At 33.4% G+C, this 22,555-nt stretch overlaps 1 protein-coding gene and 1 pseudogene across 1 annotated transcript; one reads left to right on the forward strand and one right to left on the reverse strand.

The window, feature by feature from the left end:
- The first annotated feature begins 4,313 nt into the window (after window positions 1–4,313).
- On the forward strand, window positions 4,314–20,537 carry LOC111397841 (annotated as a pseudogene).
- On the reverse strand, window positions 20,069–21,724 carry LOC111397842 (probable glycosyltransferase At5g25310). The gene is made up of 2 exons (XM_023024814.1): window positions 20,744–21,724; window positions 20,069–20,245 (listed from the first exon to the last, which is right to left on the reverse strand). Exons 1-2 carry the CDS (start codon window positions 21,722–21,724, stop codon window positions 20,069–20,071), a joined length of 1,158 nt encoding a protein of 385 aa, XP_022880582.1.
- Between the last annotated feature and the right edge of the window lie 831 nt (window positions 21,725–22,555).

Raw genomic sequence — 22,555 nt, forward strand, 5'->3', positions numbered from 1 at the left:
ACAATTATTCAATCTTATTATCGGATATAAGTTTTACGTCTAATCCGGTCGACAAAAGTTCTATAAAGTTAATAGTGTATATTCCGTAATCTCATTGATCGACAAGAGATAACTGCCAGCTACATACTGACGTGTCCGTTGCTTATCTCTGCTCATCATTCAATTGTGCGGCCAAAAGCTTTTCTCCCCCAAATATCATCTAACATTGCTTAAATATAGTAAGTCTATGAAGGGAGCACATTTCTGAAGGCCTACCTTTAATTTTATCTTCAGCGGGAATCACAAACTCAAATGAGTGTTCTATTTCTACAATAAAGAAATCACATACTAAAATGAGTGTTCCATTTCTACAATAAAAGACACAAAATGATCATGTTAATTAATCAATGAACAAATATAAAATTTTTACAGTAATGTTAAATGATATGTGTACAATTCATTTTCAAAAATAGAAAAAAATAGGTGACATTTTCAAAATTACGTAAACGGCAGGATGCAATTTTCAGAACTATATAAACTTCATGGTGCCATGTTGGAAAATTCAACAACTAACATATCAAACATCACAATCTCAACCAAGTAAATGCAATTTACATCATGGAAAAACATGCAAAACATTACCATATATTAGTTACAGTAAAAAATCACGTTCTTTTATTACCCTACTATATTCCATTTAATGCAAATTGCAAAATAGTACCAATTTGCTAAGATTTCAATGATATCACAGAATATCTATTTCATTACACTAATATTGCAACTAACATGACATTTAAATATTTTCAACAAGCAATTACTTAAATATCTAATTTTTTATAGCACTTTCTAGTAAATTGCCATCTTTGTTTTCACTTATCAGCTCAACACTAATTAGAATAAAAAAGAATCATATGTTGCAATTTTCAAAATCACCTACGTTATTTACTTATAAGCCCATATATATATGTTCAATATCTCATACTCAGAACACTCTACTACATATTTTTTTTATCGATTTGCTTATATATCTACATCATGAAGAATAAGCAGAGAAATAACATTTTTTCAAATTTGCAGTTACAGGAAGAAGTTGAATTGTTAAGTATTTTTGGGGTAATTCAAAGCAATAATGAAAAATATAAAGAGAAAATTGAGTTCCAAAAGTTAATCACAACATACAAAAAAATGAATAAATTTAAAGGTCTAAAAAAGCCCACCCTATTGGTATAATTCTTCCTGGCACAAATTTCTCTAATTTTTTTTTTGGGGCATAAAATCGTATTAAAAATGAAAAATTGAGGAATCATTCATACTTAAGAATAGCCTACTGTGAAATTGGTTTTTAGAAGTGGTTATTCATGTATGGGTACTTTTTTTTTGCAAGTTTCGATCTTAGAAAAATTGATGAAACCTTCATACCAAATTCTTCATTTTACTCAAGAAGACGAAGGAAATCGATTTTAAATGGTAGAAGGATCTGGAGATGAAGAAGACAAGAAGAAAAATTAGGAGGGTTGGGGATTGTGAAGAGAGAACAAAGATGATGGATTTAGGGTTCTGGAATTCAATTGATTTGAGAAAAGAAAATGGGGAATTAAGTTTTCTAGTGATGTTGAATAAGGGTCTTTTAGGTAGTTTATAAATCCCCCTTTAATATATTTATTTTAAATACATTATTCTGGTCAAAGGCTAAAATCCCAAAGTGTATTATAATATAGGCTATTTGACCCAATTACCACAAAATTAAATTAATATTACTTGCAACAACTTAAACAAATAAACAAAAAAAAAATAAATACATATCAACAGTTTATCAAAATATCCATAAATTAATCAAACCAAAATTTTATTTTTCTCAATGTCCTCACACATGCAAGAACAATTGACAAGCAGTCAGTATTATCAACGGATTGAAACATTCCTCCGAAGTTTGCAAAACAACGACAATACCACTAAACACACCTACTACATTTCCAAACGTACCGTGCCCTTGTTAAAAAATGTGTCTTATCGTAACCTCTCTTGATGATTCTTGACTTGTACAAACTTGAAATATGAAGAATGAACTTCCATGAAATCATTAGAAAATTGAACAACAAACTTTTTGTTTTGAAACTTTCTTAAATTTGAAAAATATGAATCCTTGCTTTGAAATAATCGTTTCCTTCTTTTTCTCAAAAATAGATATTTTGTATAGAGAATATTTAAACTTTGTAAAAATGAACATTGGTACAAATGAAAAGAGAATTCTCGGTCATAATGATTTCATGGGCTCCAGTTCGATCATTAATATTGGCCAATGAATGGATTAAAGCGTTCCATTTTTTCATAATGTGAGAATTATATTATTGTACTATAAATACATATTTAGTGGTTAAAATAATAGCCATTGATATTCTTCTGTAAAATATTGAAATAAGCTCTCAAACAGCTCTTAACTTTGTTCGAGATTACATAGAAATTCCGTCATATTAAAAATAAATCATTTGACTCTCTTCCCGTGATTAAAAAAAAAAAAAATTGCTAGATGAACATAATGGACGGCGAGGCGCCTGTGGGCTCGAGGTGTGGCAAGCGCCTCGGCATTGGCCGAGGCGCCGTGTGTCCATTATGTAGCCTCCTATGTAGCCCATTATGTTCATGTAGTAAAGTCCAAAAAAAAAAAATCACAAAACTCGTCCAATTGGACTCCTTGAAATTTTTTTTCCTTTATATTTAATAAATTAATATTTATAAACATCAACTGACCCAAACTTTCTTTGACCGAGTCTAAAATACCAAATAACTTGTGATATTATCCAAACTGAGCCAAAATTTTCTTTTACATAATCTCAATCTCAAAAAATAATGAGCATGTTTGAGCGCCATTTTTTTTGGCTAAAAATGTATTTTGAAATAGTAGATTGATGAAGAGTATGAGATTAAAAAATAAGAAAAAATTTGAATTTGTGTGTAATATTATTATATTGAAAAACATGTGATTCAAACGACGAAGAGAAAAAATGTATTTTGAAAATAATGTGAATCAAACAAGGATACATGTATGGCATGGAAAACCTCAATTCATAATTTTTTTGAAAAAAAACTGTAGTCCTAGAATTTACCAAAATAGAGAATTGGTCCTCAAACTTATGAAATTTACTGGTCTTTCTTTCGTGAACTTTATTTGCAGTAAGTAAACTTCAAGTTGAAAGTCGGTAATCAAGCAATGACAATGCATCTCAAGAGCGAAAGAAGCAATACCAATGAATAAATGCTTCCAAACCACAATTAACAGCTTATAATCATCCTCCTAATTATACTTCAAGTCTGAAAATAATAAACATGCAATTTTCTTTAAATTACAGTTTAGTCCATGAACTTCTCAAATATTGTGATTGAGTCCCAAATTGCTTTCATAAAAAACTAATAAACCTTAAGTTTATTATTCACCGATAAAATCTTATTTCCCAAAATTTCCACTTTGGTTCTTCATGAATTGAAGGAATCTATTAGATCCTCGAGTTCTCGAACAGTGCACTAAAGTTTGAGGTATTACAATCCAACTACCTTCAAATAATTTCGTTATCAAATTTGCTTTAGCTCCAAAATAACCTTCGAGTACAAAATCATCACCTTCCACAGTCGATTTCTTTATCAAACCCTTCTACAAGAAAATCGTTAATTTATAAGATTTGTAAATTTTGATCGAAAGTAACTAGTGACACCTCACAAATCAAATTTCAACTGCAAATTAAAACGAAGAAAATCACATGACTTTGATATGATAAAAAATTATTTTAAAAATATGTAGAAACATGTCTTGATTGTTGCTTCTCTTTCTTTCCAATACGTAGCACTTAATTCATTTTTTATTTAAAAAAAACCTTTTTCTCTAACTTTCATTTCTCAAACCTTCAACTCTACATCAACATACTCTTTTATCAATCTTTAATCATCTCGATCCTTTTCAAATACCATGAGACTAAGCCCCTATTTGATGTCCCCATTATTTTATTAAAATGAGTTTTGTAATGGTGATTGTTGAAGAATGTGTGATTAAAAAGTAAGAAAAAAATTTGAATTCACGAACAAAATATAAGTTTTGTAATAATGAATTATTTGAGAATATATGGTTAAAAATGAGTTTTGAAAACATAAAAAAAATTTCTATCTTATAAGTACAGCTGCACAGAATTCCCTTTTGCCATCTCGTTGATTGAGACCAAATCAAACACCTTTTGACCCAGAATAACTTTGCAACTTGCAAGAGCCCTTTTGGAGATGAAAGCAGTTTGCAACTGACCCATTTCATCGTACCAATTTATGGTTCAATTTCGAATTACATTTCTCAGATGCTAGGAAATGTTCATGATATTGAAGTAGTGGCGGCAAACGAGTCCATCAATCGAAAAAAGTTCGAGTTGAGCCAGCTCGAAGCTCGTTTCTATGAGCCAACGCTAGGGCAAGCCTCAAAAATGAGATTCGGCCTAAGCTCGGGCCAGCCCGCATGCGGCCCTAGCCCAAATATGATCAGCCTGTCTTTGGGCTCGTGTGGCTCGCCTTTTTATTCCTATAAACTACTTGCATAATTAACTTTTTCATTTTGTAAAACTCAACAACTTATATAAATAATTCTGTAGTTTTTAAATTAAAGATCAATTTTTTATATATCCAAGTAAGAAAAATTGAAAAGTTTGTGAATCGGCCCGACTCAACTCTTCGAAGGCTCGAGCCAAAGCCCAAGTCATGCCCCATTTTTGGGAACGAGCCGAGACCGGGCTTGGCTCGAGCTCAAAAAGCTCAAGCTTTTTTTATGATGACATGATATCGAGCCTTGAGATTGGGTTCGCGAGCCAACTCGATCCTGTTGGCGTAATTTATAACATATCTTTCAATTTATAAAAATGCTACTTGATAAGGTCACAATAACATGTTGAAAATGCTTGCATAAAATGGGTTTCATCAATTTAATCTGTGACTATTATTAATACTCTTGGCTTATTTTCGAATTATATTTCTAGATCGTTGGATAGGATTTTGGTATTTTTCTCAAAACTTGTGACCGATTATACGACACATTTTTGGAAAATAGAAAGTCAAATAGTGGACTTAAAATAAGTAGTTATATATTATTACTAAAAAGGAGATAAAATTAAATAAAATTCAAGTTACCGTTAATTGAGGCTCTTTTGATTTGAATGATTGTAAATATTTGATCAGTTTTTGGTCAACAGAATTTGTGAGTTGAGAATTTGATATTTTTGAATGTGTATATTGTACTTCTTGGTATTGAAACAAAGTCAATTAGTGACAAATATGATTTTTTGAAGAATTGCAAGTTATGACTTAAGTAGTATTTTAAGGGGTTGGTATTGCACGTTGTGATATTTTTTTGTCATCTATCCATTTTCGACTTTTAAGTTAATTTAGTCCTTGTTTAGTTTTCATTATTTCCAAAATACATTATTCAATAAAATAATATTACACACAAATTCAAAATATTTCTTTATTTCTTAACAGCACATTTTTCATCGAAATACTATATAATGTATTAAATATGCAAATGAGGTAAGATTTACATTGTCCATTTTCTACTTGCTTTTTTCAATCATGTGTTTCTTCGAGAAGCATTTTGTATACCTGTTATAAGTTTCAAAAGACAAATAATCATGATATTCTATTGACTTTATTTTTGTAGGGGTGTGGCCAACAGATATTGGCCCTCTTACATTGATGTAGTCTCTTTTTGCATACTTAGACAAATCGTTAGAGCACTAAACTTTTTCAATGATGGAGGAGGTGGCCGCAAGTACTTTGACAATCAAGTTTGTCCATGTATAAGTAAATATTTGGATGTGAGACGTACTATAGATGTGAATCACTAAGTAAAAGGGCTTCTGATCTGAGAGAGTACGGAGAGTAATAAGAGAGAGCAAAGTTATACATTGTGTGTATAAAGTTGCATTATTTTCAAATTACATTAAGTGTGAGCTTTCTATAATAAAAATGAAGAAATAATAACTGTTGGATAAAGAAATACGTGGTCTTATCCTAACGGTCAAAGTGTCTTGTCATAGACGTCATCCTGTCAATTCAAAGCTCGTGCGTATTTAATATGAAATTTAAAATATCAAATTTTGATCACTGAACTTAGGTCAATATTTTCGATTGCTTACCAAACTTATGTCCATGTATTAAATTGTTCACTGAAATTTAAAATGTCAAGTTTTGACCACTGAATTTTGGACTATGTCGTACTTTATTCACTAGCATAACTGATGAATTTTGAAAAATATTGAGTTTACAATGAGTAGTGTACAATATTTTCAAAGTATAGTGAGTAATGTACAATATTTTTCAAAGTTTAGTAAGTAATGTATAACGTTTTTCAAAATTCAGTGGCTAAAACTCTACATTATAAACTTCAGTGAGCAACTAAAGATATGGATTGACCTAAGTTCAGTGACCAAAACTCGACATTTTTAACTTTAACGATTAATCAAAGATATGGACTTAAATTCAATGACCATTGCTACAATTATGGGTGTTCAACAAAAATTGCCACATGGGCAAGATGATGTTGAGTGTGGGGCTGGATTGTCTTGTGGCCATTCTTGGAACTTCATTGAAAGAGATGTAACAATAGTCCCCCGAGTACATGTATTAATATTTGGACTTTGCTATATGTATACTATAGTATATACTTTGTCGCGTGTCATTATCCTATTGAACAATTTAAATTTCAAATATTTTTTTATCCAATTGACAGTTGACAACAATGCAAGTGTCAAAAATCAGTGTACGAATAGCAAAGTTCTTAATACTTATATAATGCGTGCATTTTTTTTAGATCGAAGTGTGTTGTTTTGTTCATGCCACATATTTTGTTTTTGAAGAGACGATGCCTTGACTTGGAGTGTTTTATGTTGGTTGAACTCGTGCCTTATTAACCTCACTCATTTGCGAAGGGATAACGTAGCACATAAACTATTATTCTCAGTAATCAAATTGTCAATATATATTTTTGTCCATTATCAAATCCAAGGTTTGCATCCAAAACTTGTTTATAGACGTTTAAATTATAAATAGATAGAAATGAGTTATAAATAAATAATTATTACTTGTAGTTTGTAGATCCCTTAAAATATGGAGGTAAAAATTGATTCGAATATTTACAAATATGAGCCAAACATATAACTTCAACAAAAACCCCTAGGGTTGAAATAATATGAACTAACCTTCTAGCAAAATGTTTATGTGGATATTTGATGAATGAGAGTGAAAATAAATTGATGAAAGTAATGTACGAGTCTATACCTTATTCTGGAATAACTTCTAAAATACTCACGAGTTATCATCTCTCTCGACCTGTCTTGGATTAGTCGAGAGATTTAGCAATTATGAAGACATTTATCTATCTAATTAACCTAATAGAGGCATGCACATGGGTAGAGAGTCGTACGTTCCCAACTGGAGCATATTTAGAGCTTGTTAAATAATGCATTTTGAAATAGTGACTCAATAGAGCATGTGTGGTTGAAAAAAAAATATTTGGGTTTGACTGTAATTTTTTTTTGAAAAATGTGTAATTGGAAAAAAGAGAGTGAAAATAAAAATGAAAAGTGTAAATATTAGTAGGAATTTTACATTACAATCTTTTCTCTCTATTTTTCTTTTCTCGTTTTTCTTTTTCTTGTCAAATTTTTTTGAACCATGCTATACTACCAAACTTGTAAGAGGCCTGGTAGTACAGCCCCTCTCATAGTTCGGGGTGGGGGTGGATTTTTGGGGGGTATTTTTTTAATCATCAAGACTATCGAGGTGAGAGAAAATGGGAGGGAGGCCTTTATCAGGCTTTTTACGGATAGGAGCATTTTCCAATTTTTTTCCAAAAATTGAAGGTGCCCCTCTCATTTTGAAATTTTCCCTCTTTACTAATAAAGCAAAAAAGCGCAGAACTCATATTCCGAGGAAATACACAAAAATGGCTATTCCACTGTAGCAAAAATTGACATTGGCCTTTGACCCATTAAATGAATTAAAAAAAACAAATTAAGTTAAAAAAAAAAAACTTCACAGTAAAAGCCCATTTTACCCTTCAGACTGTTTGAATTATCTCTCACCGATCGCCGACCGACCAGTGCAGAAATTCGACCGACCGACCATCGGAGTTACACCAACGTCGCAATCAACGACCATCATCTACAGTGGAAATAAAAGAACCGGTTAGTTTTCTAATCTTTTCTCTAGTTCGAATGGTTTTTTTCATAGTATAACACTTTCCTTAGTAATTTTGGTTGAAATTAGATCCATAGGCATGAGTAGTTAGATTGTGAGCATGATAAAGTGTGAAAAATGTGATTTTTTGCCATTTTTTGGAGCTCAGTGGTCGGGAATGGCGGTTTCCGGCCGTTCCCAACCACCGGCTCGTTAACAGTCGGGCAGTCTGGGCCGGTGAATCGGCCCAGATTAAATATTTAATTTTAAATTTTTTTATAATTTTTGTAATTAATTAAATTTTTTATTTGATTAAATAGTAATTATGTTATTTATTTATTTAATTTTTTTATCATTGTCGATATAATATAATAATTGAAATATTGTAAAATTAACAATGTTGATCATTTTTTTTATGAAATTATCTTTAATTTATTTTTTCAAATTTTTTTTATGAAATTATCTTTAATTTATTTTTTCAAATTTTTTTTATGAAATTATCTTTAATTTTTTATTTCAAATTTATTTAATTTTTATATTTGTCTTTTATATAATTTGATAATTAAAATATTGTAAAATTAACAATGTTGATTCTATTTTTTTTATGAAATTATCTTTAATTTATTTTTTAAAATTTATTTAAATAATATGAATAGTCTAGATTTTAAAAAAAGGTAAAGTAATTATTTATTTAATTTTTATATTTTTCTTTTATATAATTTAATAATTGAAATATTCTAAAATTAACAATTTTGTGTTGTTCCCTTTTTTTTTTTATGAAATAATCTTTAATTTATTTTTTCAAATTTATTAGATAGAATATTGTGTTGCTATTCTATCTAATAAATTTGAAAAAATAAATTAAAGATTATTTCATAAAAAAAAAGGAGCAACACAAAATTGTTAATTTTAGAATATTTCAATTATTAAATTATATAAAAGACAAATATAAAAATTAAATAAATAATTACTTTACATTTTCGAAAAATGTAAAGACTATTTATATTATTTAAATAAATTTGAAAAAATAAATTAAAGATTATTTCATAAAAAAAAAGGAACAACACAAAATTGTTAATTTTAGAATATTTCAATTATAAAATTATATAAAAGACAAATATAAAAATTAAATAAATAATTACTTTACCTTTTTTTAAAATTTAGACTATTCATATTATTTAAATAAATTTTAAAAAATAAATTAAAGATAATTTCATAAAAAAAATCGAATCAACATTGTTAATTTTACAATATTTTAATTATTAAATTATATAAAAGACAAATATAAAAATTAAATAAATTTGAAATAAAAAATTAAAGATAATCTCATAAAAAAAATTTGAAAAAATAAATTAAAGATAATTTCATAAAAAAAAATAATCAACATTGTTAATTTTACAATATTTCAATTATTATATTATATTGACAATGATAAAAAAATTAAATAAATAAATAACATAATTACTATTTAATCAAATAAAAAATTTAATTAATTACAAAAATTATAAAAAAATTTAAAATTAAATATTTAATCTGGGCCGGTTCACCGGTCCAGACTGCCCTACTGTTAACAGTCGGTGTTACCGACTGTTAACGAGCCGGTATCCGATCGTTCCCGGTCACTGAGCTCCAAAAAATGACAAAAAATCACATTTTTCACACTCCCCACAATTTAACTACTCATGTCCGTGGATCTAATTTCAACCAAAATTACTAAGTAAAGTGCTATACTATGAAAAAAATCATTTGAACTGGAGAAAAGATCAAAAAATTAATCTGTTCTTTTATTTCCATTGTAGATGATGGTCGTTGATTGCGACGTTGGTGTAACTCCGGTGGTGGTCGGTCGGTGAGAGATAATTCAAATAGTCTAAAGGGTAAAATGTTTTGCTGTGAAATTTTTTTTAACTTAATTTTTTTTTTTTAATTCATTTAAGGGATTAAAGGCCACTATTCCATTTCTGAGTATTTCCTCGTGATCGGGAATATGAATTCGACGGACTCGAACAAGTTTTTGCTGGTGGCGACACTGCGAAGCTATTTGACATTTCGGTGGATCCCCGAGACCCCTGTGTTCTCATGCACGCTCCCTCTCGGGGATTCCGCATAAACTCCGTCAAGTGGAACCACAACAGTCAGTACTGTGCAATTCGTATTTTGATAAATTAATTTGTAGTTATGTTAATACACTACGTGTTTTCCTTTTGTGATTTTCGTGCAGATTTGGTGGTGGCGAGTGCCGGTGAGGATAAGAAAATATCTTTATGGAGGAAAAATGGACAGAGCTTGGGCACTGTCCCTTTCAAAACTGATACTGGCGAAACTATCGAGGTAAACTTTCTCATCTAGAATAATTTTCTGTCATATTTAATAGTGAAAATTAGAATCTTTGGGGAATACTAGGAATTGCCCTTAAGAGTATGGTCACATATGGATCGATTAATTTCTACCAGTCAACATGATTGCCATTGGTGGTTACTTTAGGAAAAGAAAGTAAAATCCCTATATTATGTGAGATATTTATATTGGCTTTATTTGTGATTGATAAGAAGTTCAAGGGCCAAGTTTTGTGTGCCTGAAGGGAAAGAAAATGCAGTAAATATAACCATACAAAGTGCATTTTATGTATTATAGAGAGCATCACCTAGAGAATCTTTATTTATAAAGAGCATTTTATGTATTATAGAGAGCATCTTTAAGCCCTTGTTCGGAGGAAATTCTCACCAATTTTTAATGAAAAATTGGACCGTTGGACTGAAGTTGTCCCCCTTCCCAGGCCGTAAAAGTATGACTCAAAATTAGTTGAATTTTCATAAATGTCCTTTCAAAATTAGTGTATTAGATATCAAAATGGTACATATGTAATTCTGTATTTGTTGGTCAATAATGTCTACTGGTTTTTGCTGTGTAACGGTAAAAATATTTCTAAAAATTTGCTGAGAATCTATTGGTATTTTGATCAAAATGAAGTGGACTAAACATTAGAGTTAGAGTAATGTTAAGCCTCTTACATGATAAGTTGATGTTTTACCGAGTCCTGGCTCATGTTTGATTGATCTAAGTGGGGAAGCAAATGCAGTGTGTCTAGGTGCAACTTATTGGTAAGAGGAGACAAAAGCATCTGTAACATACTTTTTCCGTTTCGTTCTTTTAAGCTCACTCATAAGTTGCACCCAAACATGCTTCAAGTTTTTCAAGTCCAAGTTCAAATGATAGGCATTAATTGACAAAGTAATACACGTCCACATTACATTGACGAGGCATATGGATTAATAGGAAAGTTACAGAGTATAAAGTAGTTTACTTGGTATTTTGGCCAAAACCAAAATGAAGTGGAGTGAGTTACATGTAGCAATGTTGAGCCTCTTACACGATAAATTGATGTTTAACCAAGTCACAGTTCATATTTGATCGATATTCTTGCCTCAATTTTCCTTTTAAATAACTATTTTTCTCTCGAAAAAGCATCTAATCTTGTTTTCTTCTATCACATATAACTTACAAGCCACAGGAGTCTATATCAACTATCAGCTTTAGTAACGAAGGATCCCGATATCTTTGCTCTGGTGGAACGGTCAAGTTGTACGGATATGGGATCTGCAAAAGAAACGTTGTGTCAAATGGTTGAGAGGTCATACTGAAACAATAACAGGTGCAATGTACCACTGCAAAGATAAGCACATAGCTTCAGTTAGTCATAAAGGAGATCTTATACTTCACAACCTGGCTTCTGGCACAAAGGCTGCTAAGCTCAGGGATCCTAATGGACAGGTTCGTTATTTTGTTCCAAGCTGCCATGCACATTTGGTTTCTGATGTGCTAGATCTTTGTCTTATAATTACAAGACCAGGTTTTAGAGGCACTTGATTATTCTCCGATGAGCAGGCACCTTTTGGTCACTGCTGGTGATGATGGGTCTATCCACCTGTGGGATACAACTGGGCGCAACCCAAAGGTATATAGTGTAACTAAGTAATTTTTTTTTTGATGAAAAAACAAGATCTCCCCATGTTATGCTTTACTTAATTGGACTGTCACTATGTGGCCATGACTGCAAGTTAGGAGGAAGCAGGATTTCTTACTTGTATGTTATGTCAACAGACTCGAGCAACGTCTATTCTCTGTTTGTGAAATATGGGATTTTGTAGTTTACTTTTCTTTTGCTTGCAACGAAGCGGTGGGAAATTTTCTGGCCTTTAGATATCATGCAGAGGTTGACATAAAATATTTATTAATTAGTTTCCCTTGACCATTTTAAAAAAATGAGGCTACAAAAATAGTTGATTCAAGTATGTAATTGTCCAATTGTCAACCAACATGTCATCTGAGTGTTACACATCTCAAAATATTCTCTATTAATGACGATAAAAACTGTATTAGATGAATTATGCTTAAGAAAACTTTTTTTTTGCTGTTATACTGGAAAGGGTAATTTGCACAAAACGCCCTTACCTTTCAGGATTTTTGTGGAAAACTTTCCTACCTTTTATTTTTTGGCAATTTCACCCCCACCTTTGCCTTTTATTGCACAAAACGTCCCTACATCCACTCCCCGTTAAAATGTACCATTAAATCGAAGAAAATGAGTTTTTTATTTTCAAAAGACAAGGGTAAGATTGTCCAAACACATTTGTTCTTCATTGAGGCTTCATTCCCGCCTTCTTCAAATGTTACGCGTAACTAAAAAGTAATATAAAAATAAATAAAATAATTTTTAAAGAAATATTTCATTCAATACATAAGGAAAAATGATAGAAAGGATTATATTTATGGTTGAACTTCATCATGGCTACTGTAATGCTTGATTGCTAAAATTTTTTTGGCAATGTATATGAAAAGAATGAATATGTGGTCGATAAAATTGAAATGTTCATCCCCATTTTGTGCTTACGAAGGGTGCAAATAAAGGATAAAGTGAGAAGATCAATTAAAATGTGATTATGTGAATGGACAATACATAGAAATGGAGAAGATGAGGAAGATAAACGGGTCTTTTTCCCAATTTAATGTGAAGTTGAACTTGTGGTAACAATCTCTATCTTTATATTGTATTTGCGCAAAACATCCCTACATTTACATTGTTTTGCGAAAAACATCCTTATCTTTATATTGTCTTTGCGCAAAACATCCCTACCTTTTCATTGTATTTGCGCAAAACATCCCTACCTTTGTTAAAAATTGTGAAAACCATCCTTACATATTTTGATTCAGATACAACCCTACTTAAATGCCTTGCAATGGAATTTCCCTGAGATCCATTTTGAACACAGCAAAACCAGTAAACCAACTAAGATATATCGTAAATAGGTGGGTCATCTCCAGGGTCCCTCAAAACCAGATGAAACATGTTGCTCATAGAAGGAGTATATACCAGCATAACAACAATAAACAATAGAAAACTCAATGAAGAACACCCAATCATGCAAAAAATCGAAAGAAATTGAAATCATAAAAACCCAAGTCCAAAATTTTCTTACCTTCGCTCGCTTCAAGAAGCCTCATTGCGTGCTTGTTTTGTGCGACAACGGCGGTGACGATCATAGAGGAGATGACACTGAACGGAATGCACAAAACATGGGTTCCATTGGGTGAAGAAATTGTGTCGTCTCCTTTGCCAAAGAATGGGTTGATGTGTAATGAAGGGGCGGGAGTGAAGTCAATGAAGAGAAATGTGTTTGGATGATCTTAACCCTACCCTTTGATTATAAAAATCTAATTTTCTTTGATTTAACAGTGCATTTTAACGGAGGGTGGACGAAAGGACGTTTTGCGCAATAAAAGGCAAAGGTGAAGGTGAAATTGCCAAAAAATTAAATATAAGGAGGTTTTCCACAAAAATCTTGAAAGGTCGGGACTTTTTGTGCCAATTACCGTATTATATATTACTATAGTTATTTACACCCTTTTTCCTCCAATAATTAGTAGTACAATTTTTTTGCTGTCTATACTATAACCTTCCTTAAGTTAGACACCTTAGTTGAATACTTGAATTTAAATATTGAAATACACTATTTGTTTATTTTACGTTCTAAATAAATGTGATTTTCCATTAGTGCATTTAATATGATGTTACATTTTGGTTTTAAGGTGAAAAACTATCCTTTCATGTTTTGTAGGTTTCTTGGCAGAGGGACAAGAAGAAATTTGTAAATGAAAGAAACGAAGTTACATGTCATAGGTCTGTTGTCATCGTCCTTTTGCCTTTGAACAGTTGGAACTTATCCTGGAATAGGTGTTTATTGCACTTAGTTGTAGGAGGCTAGTGCATGCTTGTTTCTTACTCACTACTTCAATTATTTCTTCTAGTTTTAGGGTTTGATTGTGTTTAAAATAGATGAGAAAACCTTTAAAATGTTCTAGGTTCTAAAAACAGCCCAAAGACAACAAACGAGTGCACACTTTGGCTTATACCTTGAGTATTTAGATGTGCTCGTCAATTAATAAAGGCAAAAGCCTTTTAGGCTTTAAACGATAACCTCGCATGAGACTCATGGCAAGACATCAACTTTGAGTGCTTTATAAAAAAATGCTTAACGATTGAACATTTCTTATCATACAGGCAAAGGTTTCACCTGATTAAATCGAATTCTACTGACATGGGCAAACAAGTTTCACTGCGCATCTTCATATTATTGTTTATTGCATTGGTTGTCATTAAAGATTAAGCTAACAACATATTATCCACCATATATATTACTATAGTTATTTACACCCTTTTTCCTCCAATAATTAGTAGTACAATTTTTTTGCTGTCTATACTATAACCTTCCTTAAGTTAGACACCTTAGTTGAATACTTGAATTTAAATATTGAAATACACTATTTGTTTATTTTACGTTCTAAATAAATGTGATTTTCCATTAGTGCATTTAATATGATGTTACATTTTGGTTTTAAGGTGAAAAACTATCCTTTCATGTTTTGTAGGTTTCTTGGCAGAGGCAGCATTCTGTGCCAACTTCTAGTGTTTTTTGTCACCATCAAATGACAAGGTCTCTTCTTTAATATGCTGGCTTGAATATTTTTTTACATTCTTTACCGCTATTTATATCCATAGATACGGAGCTCTTCACTGAAGTCAAATCCTAGGTATCATTTTCTTGTCTTATTTGACTCTCATGGAACTTTGGCAGATTATTGCTAGCGTTGGTCTGGATATAAAGTTATATACTTTTGACTCGGGGTCTAGGAAGCCGTCTTCTTGCTTTCCTTATCATGCTCCATTTTCTTCACTGGCATTCACTGATGATGGATTAACGCTGGCAGCTGGTACAAGCACGGGTCAGGTTGCATTCTATGACGTTCGAGGGAAGCCACAACCAATCACGGTTCTTCATGCATATGGAAACTCTGAGGTGATTCCCACTCTCAGTATCACTTGTTGATCCTTTTCTAGTTTTTAATTTTGTTTAATATGTGGGACATCTTTTTTTTTATAAGTAATCAAGTAATTTTATTAATAGATAATACATGGGAGGTGTATTATCAATTTAAATAGGAAAGAAACGACATAAAGTTTGGTAACCCTTCTACATAATTTGTGGTTGCAACCTTAAACCAAGTATACAAAGTCATATATAACCATTCTCTAATTTGCTCAGTTGTTCTTGCTTGGTCTTCGAAACAACGGCTATTCCTTTCTCTTCATACACACCACACAATGCATCCCGAAATAAGGTTCCACGCAAACCTACTATCTTTATCTCGGAATTTTCTCCCCCGTGCCCACAACACATCCTCCATACGCCTAGGCATCACCCAACCCAAATGTTGGGAAGCTAGAATAGTGTTCCACAACCACTGGACACCTTCACAATGGAGGAACAAATGGTCATTCATTTCTCCGTCTCTTTTGCACATATAACACCATTCGGTAACATAAAAATCTTTTCTACGAAGATTATCCACGTTAACGTCTGCGCCCTCGCAACCGTCCTTAACAAAAAAGCCACCTCGCAACCGTCCTTAACAAAAAAAGCCACCCGTGGGGGTAGCTTATATTGCCACACCATCTTCCAAGAAAATGAACTCTCCGTCGATCCCAATATGGATCTAAAGTAAGTGCAAACAGAGAAATTACCATCCTGTGCCAGCTTCCATCTGCTCCTATCATCTTTTCCCACTTGAATATGCACCTAGTGCAGGGAGGTAAAAAACAATGCATAATTATCCAATTCCCAATCCTGCAAACCCCCCTCGAAGGCAATATTCCAGCTATAATTTCCATTATGTATGGCTAGGACGTCATTCACCATAGCGATAGGCTCTAGGGCAATGTGATGTAAAGAAGGAAACTGTACCTTTAGCGGATGATCTCCACACCCCCCAAAATCTAATACTATTGCCATTCTAGTCACATAAGTCACTTTCTCTCGTAAGTCATTCTATCCTCGTTGGATGTACTTCCACAAACTCATCCTATAAGATTCACGACCCTTGATCGAGTACCAACCCCCCTCCATCACACCAAACTTTGCTCCTATGATTTGTCTCCAAAGACTATCCCTCTCCATTCTAAATCGCCACAACCACTTGCCCAATAGTCTCCAAAGACTCTCCCTCTCCGCTCCTATGATATTTCCGTCGCCGGCATCGTCCAGGGTCGGTGGTGAAAGGGTGGTGGTTTGGTGCGTATGGGGTTGGGGGTGGGATTTGGATGTTAGGAAGAGCGGTTCCATAGTCTGCTACAATAGTAGGTTACACTTTCGCCAGTGCTGTGGGACATCTTACAATTGGCTGTAGAAAATATAACATTTAAATCATGTTTAGGAAGTGTTTATAAATAGTTTAAATTATAAATAGAAAGAAATGAGTGGTGAATAAGTGAGTAGTATTTGTCGTTCGTCTTGAATTGTGTGGATAAAAAGTGATTTGAGTGTTTTATAAACAATTTATAGACATGAGCCAAACATAGGCTTAGTTTATGCTGTATGGTTGTTTTGGCCTGTTGGCATTCTTCAAACTTAGCAAGAGATCTTTTTTTTGTTTTTACTGTCTGAAAAAAAACAGTATTTTCATTAGTAATGACAGATGTTAGAACTTTGCTATTCGTTCTGCTCTGCATTTTGGGGATCTGAATTCTTCTTCCTCTCTTTGGTATGACTCATTGTCCAAAATCTGTTCCTCTTCTACTTCTTTAGTGAAATATAACCCTTTATGAGATTTTATTTCCACCATTTGGTTAGTAATTCTTTATTGGGGATCAGTTTTAGAAAGCAAGATTGTTCACTAAGTAGGCATTGCGATTGATCAATCTCTTACGATGTGTGCATCAGTCCGTTTTTCCTTTTATCTGGTCCATTGAAATGTTGAGCTCATTTTTCCATCTCTTGGTATTACTATAACTGATTCACAAAATTATGAATTTACTTCATTGTATGTATGAATAATGATCTGATCTTCATCAGGCAATCACAAGTCTCTGCTGGCAGAGATCGAAAGCTGTGACAGTCAATGAAACTATCTGCACAGATGAAACTGCTCTTGTGGCAGGTGATGTTGGGGACTCGATTCTTATGCCTGGCCTGCTTCCTTCAATGGCATCATCAAACCTTTCAATGCCTGCTGCAGTTTCTGGATCTCGAAATTCTAGCCATTCAGGTTCTGCAAATATATTTTCATTTTGAGTTGATAGTTTTGTCTCTTCACCATGCACTCAGTTTATCTGCTGCAGCGGAAACACCTCTTCGGAGCAGCTCACTGACAAGTGGATCACTGGGAAGATTGCTTGCACCTCGTATAAATAACTTCAAGGATGACATGGAGATATTTTTTCCTCACTATTGGAAGTTCAACCAAATACTCATTCATTTGATCAGTTGTGGGATGGTAGCAAGGGTTCAAAGAAAGATTTTAATTACAATTCACCTACTTTGTTCCCTTCTGGGAGTTTTTCGCTTTCAGAGGAAGGTAGTGGTCATGATAGCCATCCAGTTTTTGACCGGAAATCTTCTTCAACATCTAAGCAGGTGTGCTTCTTAACCATTTCAGCATTTTTTTATCAATGCATCAATGTCGAATAATTTACATTGCTTGCTTGATATAGATTTAGTTTAGTTGTAGAGATGCAATAATCATCCAATAGTAAGCCTAAACTTGTTCTATGCTTTACTAGGTGCAGGTCATTTTTAACTTTTTCGTGCATACAACCGGCAACCAGAAATTTATACATGCACAAAGCATAATTTCTCCGTAAGATCTCATTATAACCAATTCTATTGCGAGAATCTTGGAAACTTAAATCAGCTGTCTGAAAAGAAGCTTCTACGTGGAGTATCCCATGTGAAATGTGTAAAAGGAGTACCTGTAAAGGTAAATTCAGAGAAACATGTGAAGCATTGCACCCTGAATATTATTTTTTTGGTGAAAGTGGAATGACACCAACCTAAAACTTTTATTTCCCTATCTGCTCCTTCTTGTTGACAAGGATAATTTGTCATGAATAATTGACAACTTTTAGGTTTATTCCTGATTTTGTGTACATTAATGGTTGCATAAACTAATTAACTACTTTGATTTAACCATTATTCTCAGTAGCGGTTTAGAACATCTGTGGAACACATTTTTATATAGTTGCAGCTCTTGCAGTACCTTCTCACAATTGACATCCACCCCTGCATATATGCTTGGTGACATCTCTTCTTCCATAACTCCTCCAGAGGCTTGGGGGTGTCGATCGATTATCAGATAAATTGACACACGTCCTTCAATCAGTTAACATGCCTCCTCGTTTCGCGATATTAACATCCAGTAATTTATCGTCAGGGTCAATTTTGTCAGGGTTACAGGATATTGGTCTCTCTACAAGTAAGAATACATGCCCCCTAACATCAAGACTGATCTTGGTCAATTTGTGCATCCGGGAAACTTCATTAGGATCTTCTGAACATGTTTCCTCTTCTCTAGGTACAAAATGCCTAATGCTACCTGGTAAACTTGATTCTCTTGGTCCATCTTTGTCCCTACCCGGAAGATTTTCTAGTTATGCCGAGAGAATAGGTGCTACAACATCCTTCAGTGATCTTTCAACAGGATCACCCAAAACTAACGAAACAGGAACAGAAACGAGGGAAGAAATTTTGAATAGCTTGTTGTCACGGTCCAATGTGTCATCTGCATCAAATAGTGTTCTTCCAGCTGCAAATGTACGCAACAATCAGATGCTGTGTTCTCCCTGTTTTTGACTTTAGCTACAGCAACTATTTGGTTGTAACGATTCATCATCTATTATGTTCACCATGATTCTTTGCCGAAGGAATTGTGCATTGAACCTGGATGCAGGCTGGTGAAAATGTTCATGATGAATCGCGTAAACGCCTGGCTACTAATTCCTGATTAATTCTTAAACTAATTCCTGATTAATTCTTAAATTGCCTGTAATCTTGTCCAGGGCGGAGTTGCACAAGTGCAGGAGACTACCTTCCCTCCGGATTCTAAACAGGAAAACTCGTTTACACTTCAGCTTTTCCAACGTACGCTTGAAGAAATATTTGGTTCATTTCAGAAATCTATGCATGAAGACATGCGAAACCTTCACATAGAAATTTTAAGACAGTTCAATATGCAGGAGGGATATGCCGGGTGTTTCTATATCAGTTATTTTCTCCATTCTTCTCCTAATGTTTTGACATTATTATGCAGATGGAAATGTCAAGTGTCATGAGATTGATCCTGGAAAATCAGGCTGAGATCATGAAAGAAATTCAATCTCTCAGGGAGGAAACAAAACAACTCCGACAATTATTCTGATTATTAAGAATCTTAAGATTCCTGTCATCAAGGTTCTCATCTTTCCACTGCCCCTCTACAATCATATGTTGGCTACTTAACATAAGCAAAAGGAATTTATTGTACTTTTGCATACCATAACAATCACTTGAGCGCACTCTCCCTACTTGGCTGGTTTGAAGCGAGTTCCAATATAGTTGCAGCAATCGATCTCTGGTGCAAATACACTTTTAAGAATGATCCGAGTTGCAGACTTGGCAATTTTGAGTGGTTTTGTGACCGGTATCATGTGCCATCTAAGATGTATGGACTGTGATGACTCTAATTGCTTCTTACATATCTATATTAAGTCATAACTTGTAGGCTTATAACCCCACTTGAGCACTTGCCTAAAGTTAGTTTTTTGGGCAAGTTTTGTCGCTTGATCGTGGAAATTCCGTAGTTAGGAAGTGTTTATTTATGTACTTTAGCTTTAGAGTAGTAATTACCTAGAGTGAAAGAGCGTATAGAAGAGGGATCCATTTTTTTTTTTTTTCCTCTTTAAATTTCTGTAGTGGTGTCATCTTGAATTTGTACCCGGTTTTGAAATTGACTTGGAATGTATTCTGTAGTGTAGATATATCATTCATTCAGCTGATATAATTCTATTATCGTATGAATTTTTAAAGAGGATGGAATCAAAGATAAAATAGAATTTTACATATATTTTCTAGAATATTAATTACAAAGTTATTTATTTGTATTTTCATAACCACATTAATACTCCGCCTAAAGTCTAAAATGACTGCCTCCGGGCGTATCTAATCGTATGCCTTCTGAGCCACAGCTGATAAATCACCATATGAAACACGTCCAACGGCTGAGTCTCCTCATTCCACACCAAATGCTTACTCGCCGCTGACGTCATTTCTCTCATCACGCCATACTTTTCCTCGCTCACATCATTCAACACCTGCTTCAGCCGCTTGGCGCCGCCGCGTGCCTCCACCAGCAAACCTAAATCTGACCATCTCAAAACATCCATCAACGGTAAATCCTGAATCGGACGGTCCACAATCACCACGGGTATGCAACCCATAGCCATCGCCTCAACCATCCATGCTACGTCACCGGCGTGTAAAAGCAAGCAGAATTTACTGTTTTTGACTTTCTCCACGTGATCTAATAACTCTCTTTCGATATCGATCAAGAAGTCACCGTCTTCCTTTAATTCTTCTACAAAATTTGACTCGGTTTTTCCATCCCATTTTAAGTAGCCCAGAAACGACGACGTTGAAGCATTCTCCGGCACAGCGGAGATGATGCGAGCGGCCGGGTTCAGGGGAGGTAAAGTGATGTCTTTATGCGGGATAAAGTTACCGGAGATTACAGGGAAAACAGAAATCTGCACAGAATTTTTCTTCAGCTCAAGAACATTTCGGTCGGCTGAATAATCAATACCGGCGGGTGATACGAAAAAATGATCAGCACCAAGAGTGCGATTCCAGTAAGGATGGTTGACTCTGAGGTCCCTGACGAGACGCGCAAGAGAGCGCATGGATGTTTCGGGAGAAAAGGGTATGAAGAAGAGGTGAGCTTCATTTGGGTCTTGGGTGTGAAATGGGCTGTAGAGGAGGGAACTGTAGAAGAGAGATGCAGCTGGGTTTTGAAAGGTGAATGGCTTCGCCGGGGTGTAGATGAAAATCTTGAAGTTAGTGAGCATGTTTTGGTAGTTCTGGAAAAGGGTGGTGGGGGAGAGGTATGGTGACGGTGGGACGGCAACGACGGCGGCGGCAAAGAGGAGGAGGAGGAGGGGGAAAACAGGTGTGGTGGTGGCCATTGGTGTGGGACAAAGACACGAAGGTGGTCGTCCGTTTTGGCCTTTTTGTTGCAAATTGAAGAATGGTCCAAAGCTGCCTACATAACGTGTACGATAAGATTGGACGTAGTTGAAGGGTATATCAATAAGAATATTTGAACTGTTATTTCTCAAAATTATTATTTATTTAATGAGAATATTAATGATCTGTTCGATAGTGATTATAAGAATTGATGTATTAACTATTAGAGAGAAAAGTGGGTTCTACTTGTAAGTGAAGAAATAAAAAAAATGATTAAAATAGTAAAATAATGATAAAAAATTAATATTTTGATATAAAAAATTGCTATCAAACGGACGCTTAACGAAAGGAAATCTCAATATTTATTTAATAAATTTTTATTTTTTATTTTAAGACATGTCTTTCAATGCGTATACCTAAAGAATTCAACTTGTGTTCTTTTTAGGGCATATATATTTTAAAATAATTCAACTTTTAAAATCATCAATATAAACTCACGTGACTAGAGAGAAATTTACATTATTTGACTTGATTTTAACATCAAAATTGACAGTTTCATCACAACATACCCCGTTTGAGCCGGTTCGTTGGAAAAAAATGCATTTTTTAACGATGTTTTGATATTATTTCAATCATACTTTTTAATAAAATAATATTATAGACAAATTCAAATTTTATTTTAATTTTTTAACCATACATTTTTCATCAATACGCTATTTAAAAATGTATTCTTATAAAAGAAACCGGGCTCAAACAAAATTTTCTTTTTCTTCTTTTCATTTCTATCATTTTTTAAAAGAAATTAAGCCTCAAACCAAATTTTTTAATGA

Source organism: Olea europaea, chromosome 7, assembly GCF_002742605.1.
Source record: "Olea europaea var. sylvestris chromosome 7, O_europaea_v1, whole genome shotgun sequence".
Classification (NCBI taxonomy): domain Eukaryota; kingdom Viridiplantae; phylum Streptophyta; class Magnoliopsida; order Lamiales; family Oleaceae; genus Olea; species Olea europaea.

Coding starts and splice junctions, on each gene's coding strand:
- LOC111397842 (XM_023024814.1), bottom strand. CDS start 21,724: ATGGCCACCACCACACCTGTTTTCCCCCTCCTCCTCCTCCTCTTTGCC. Junction 20,246..20,743: donor CGTTGGACGTGTTTCATATG/GTGATTTATCAG, acceptor GACTTAATATAG/ATATGTAAGAAGCAATTAGA.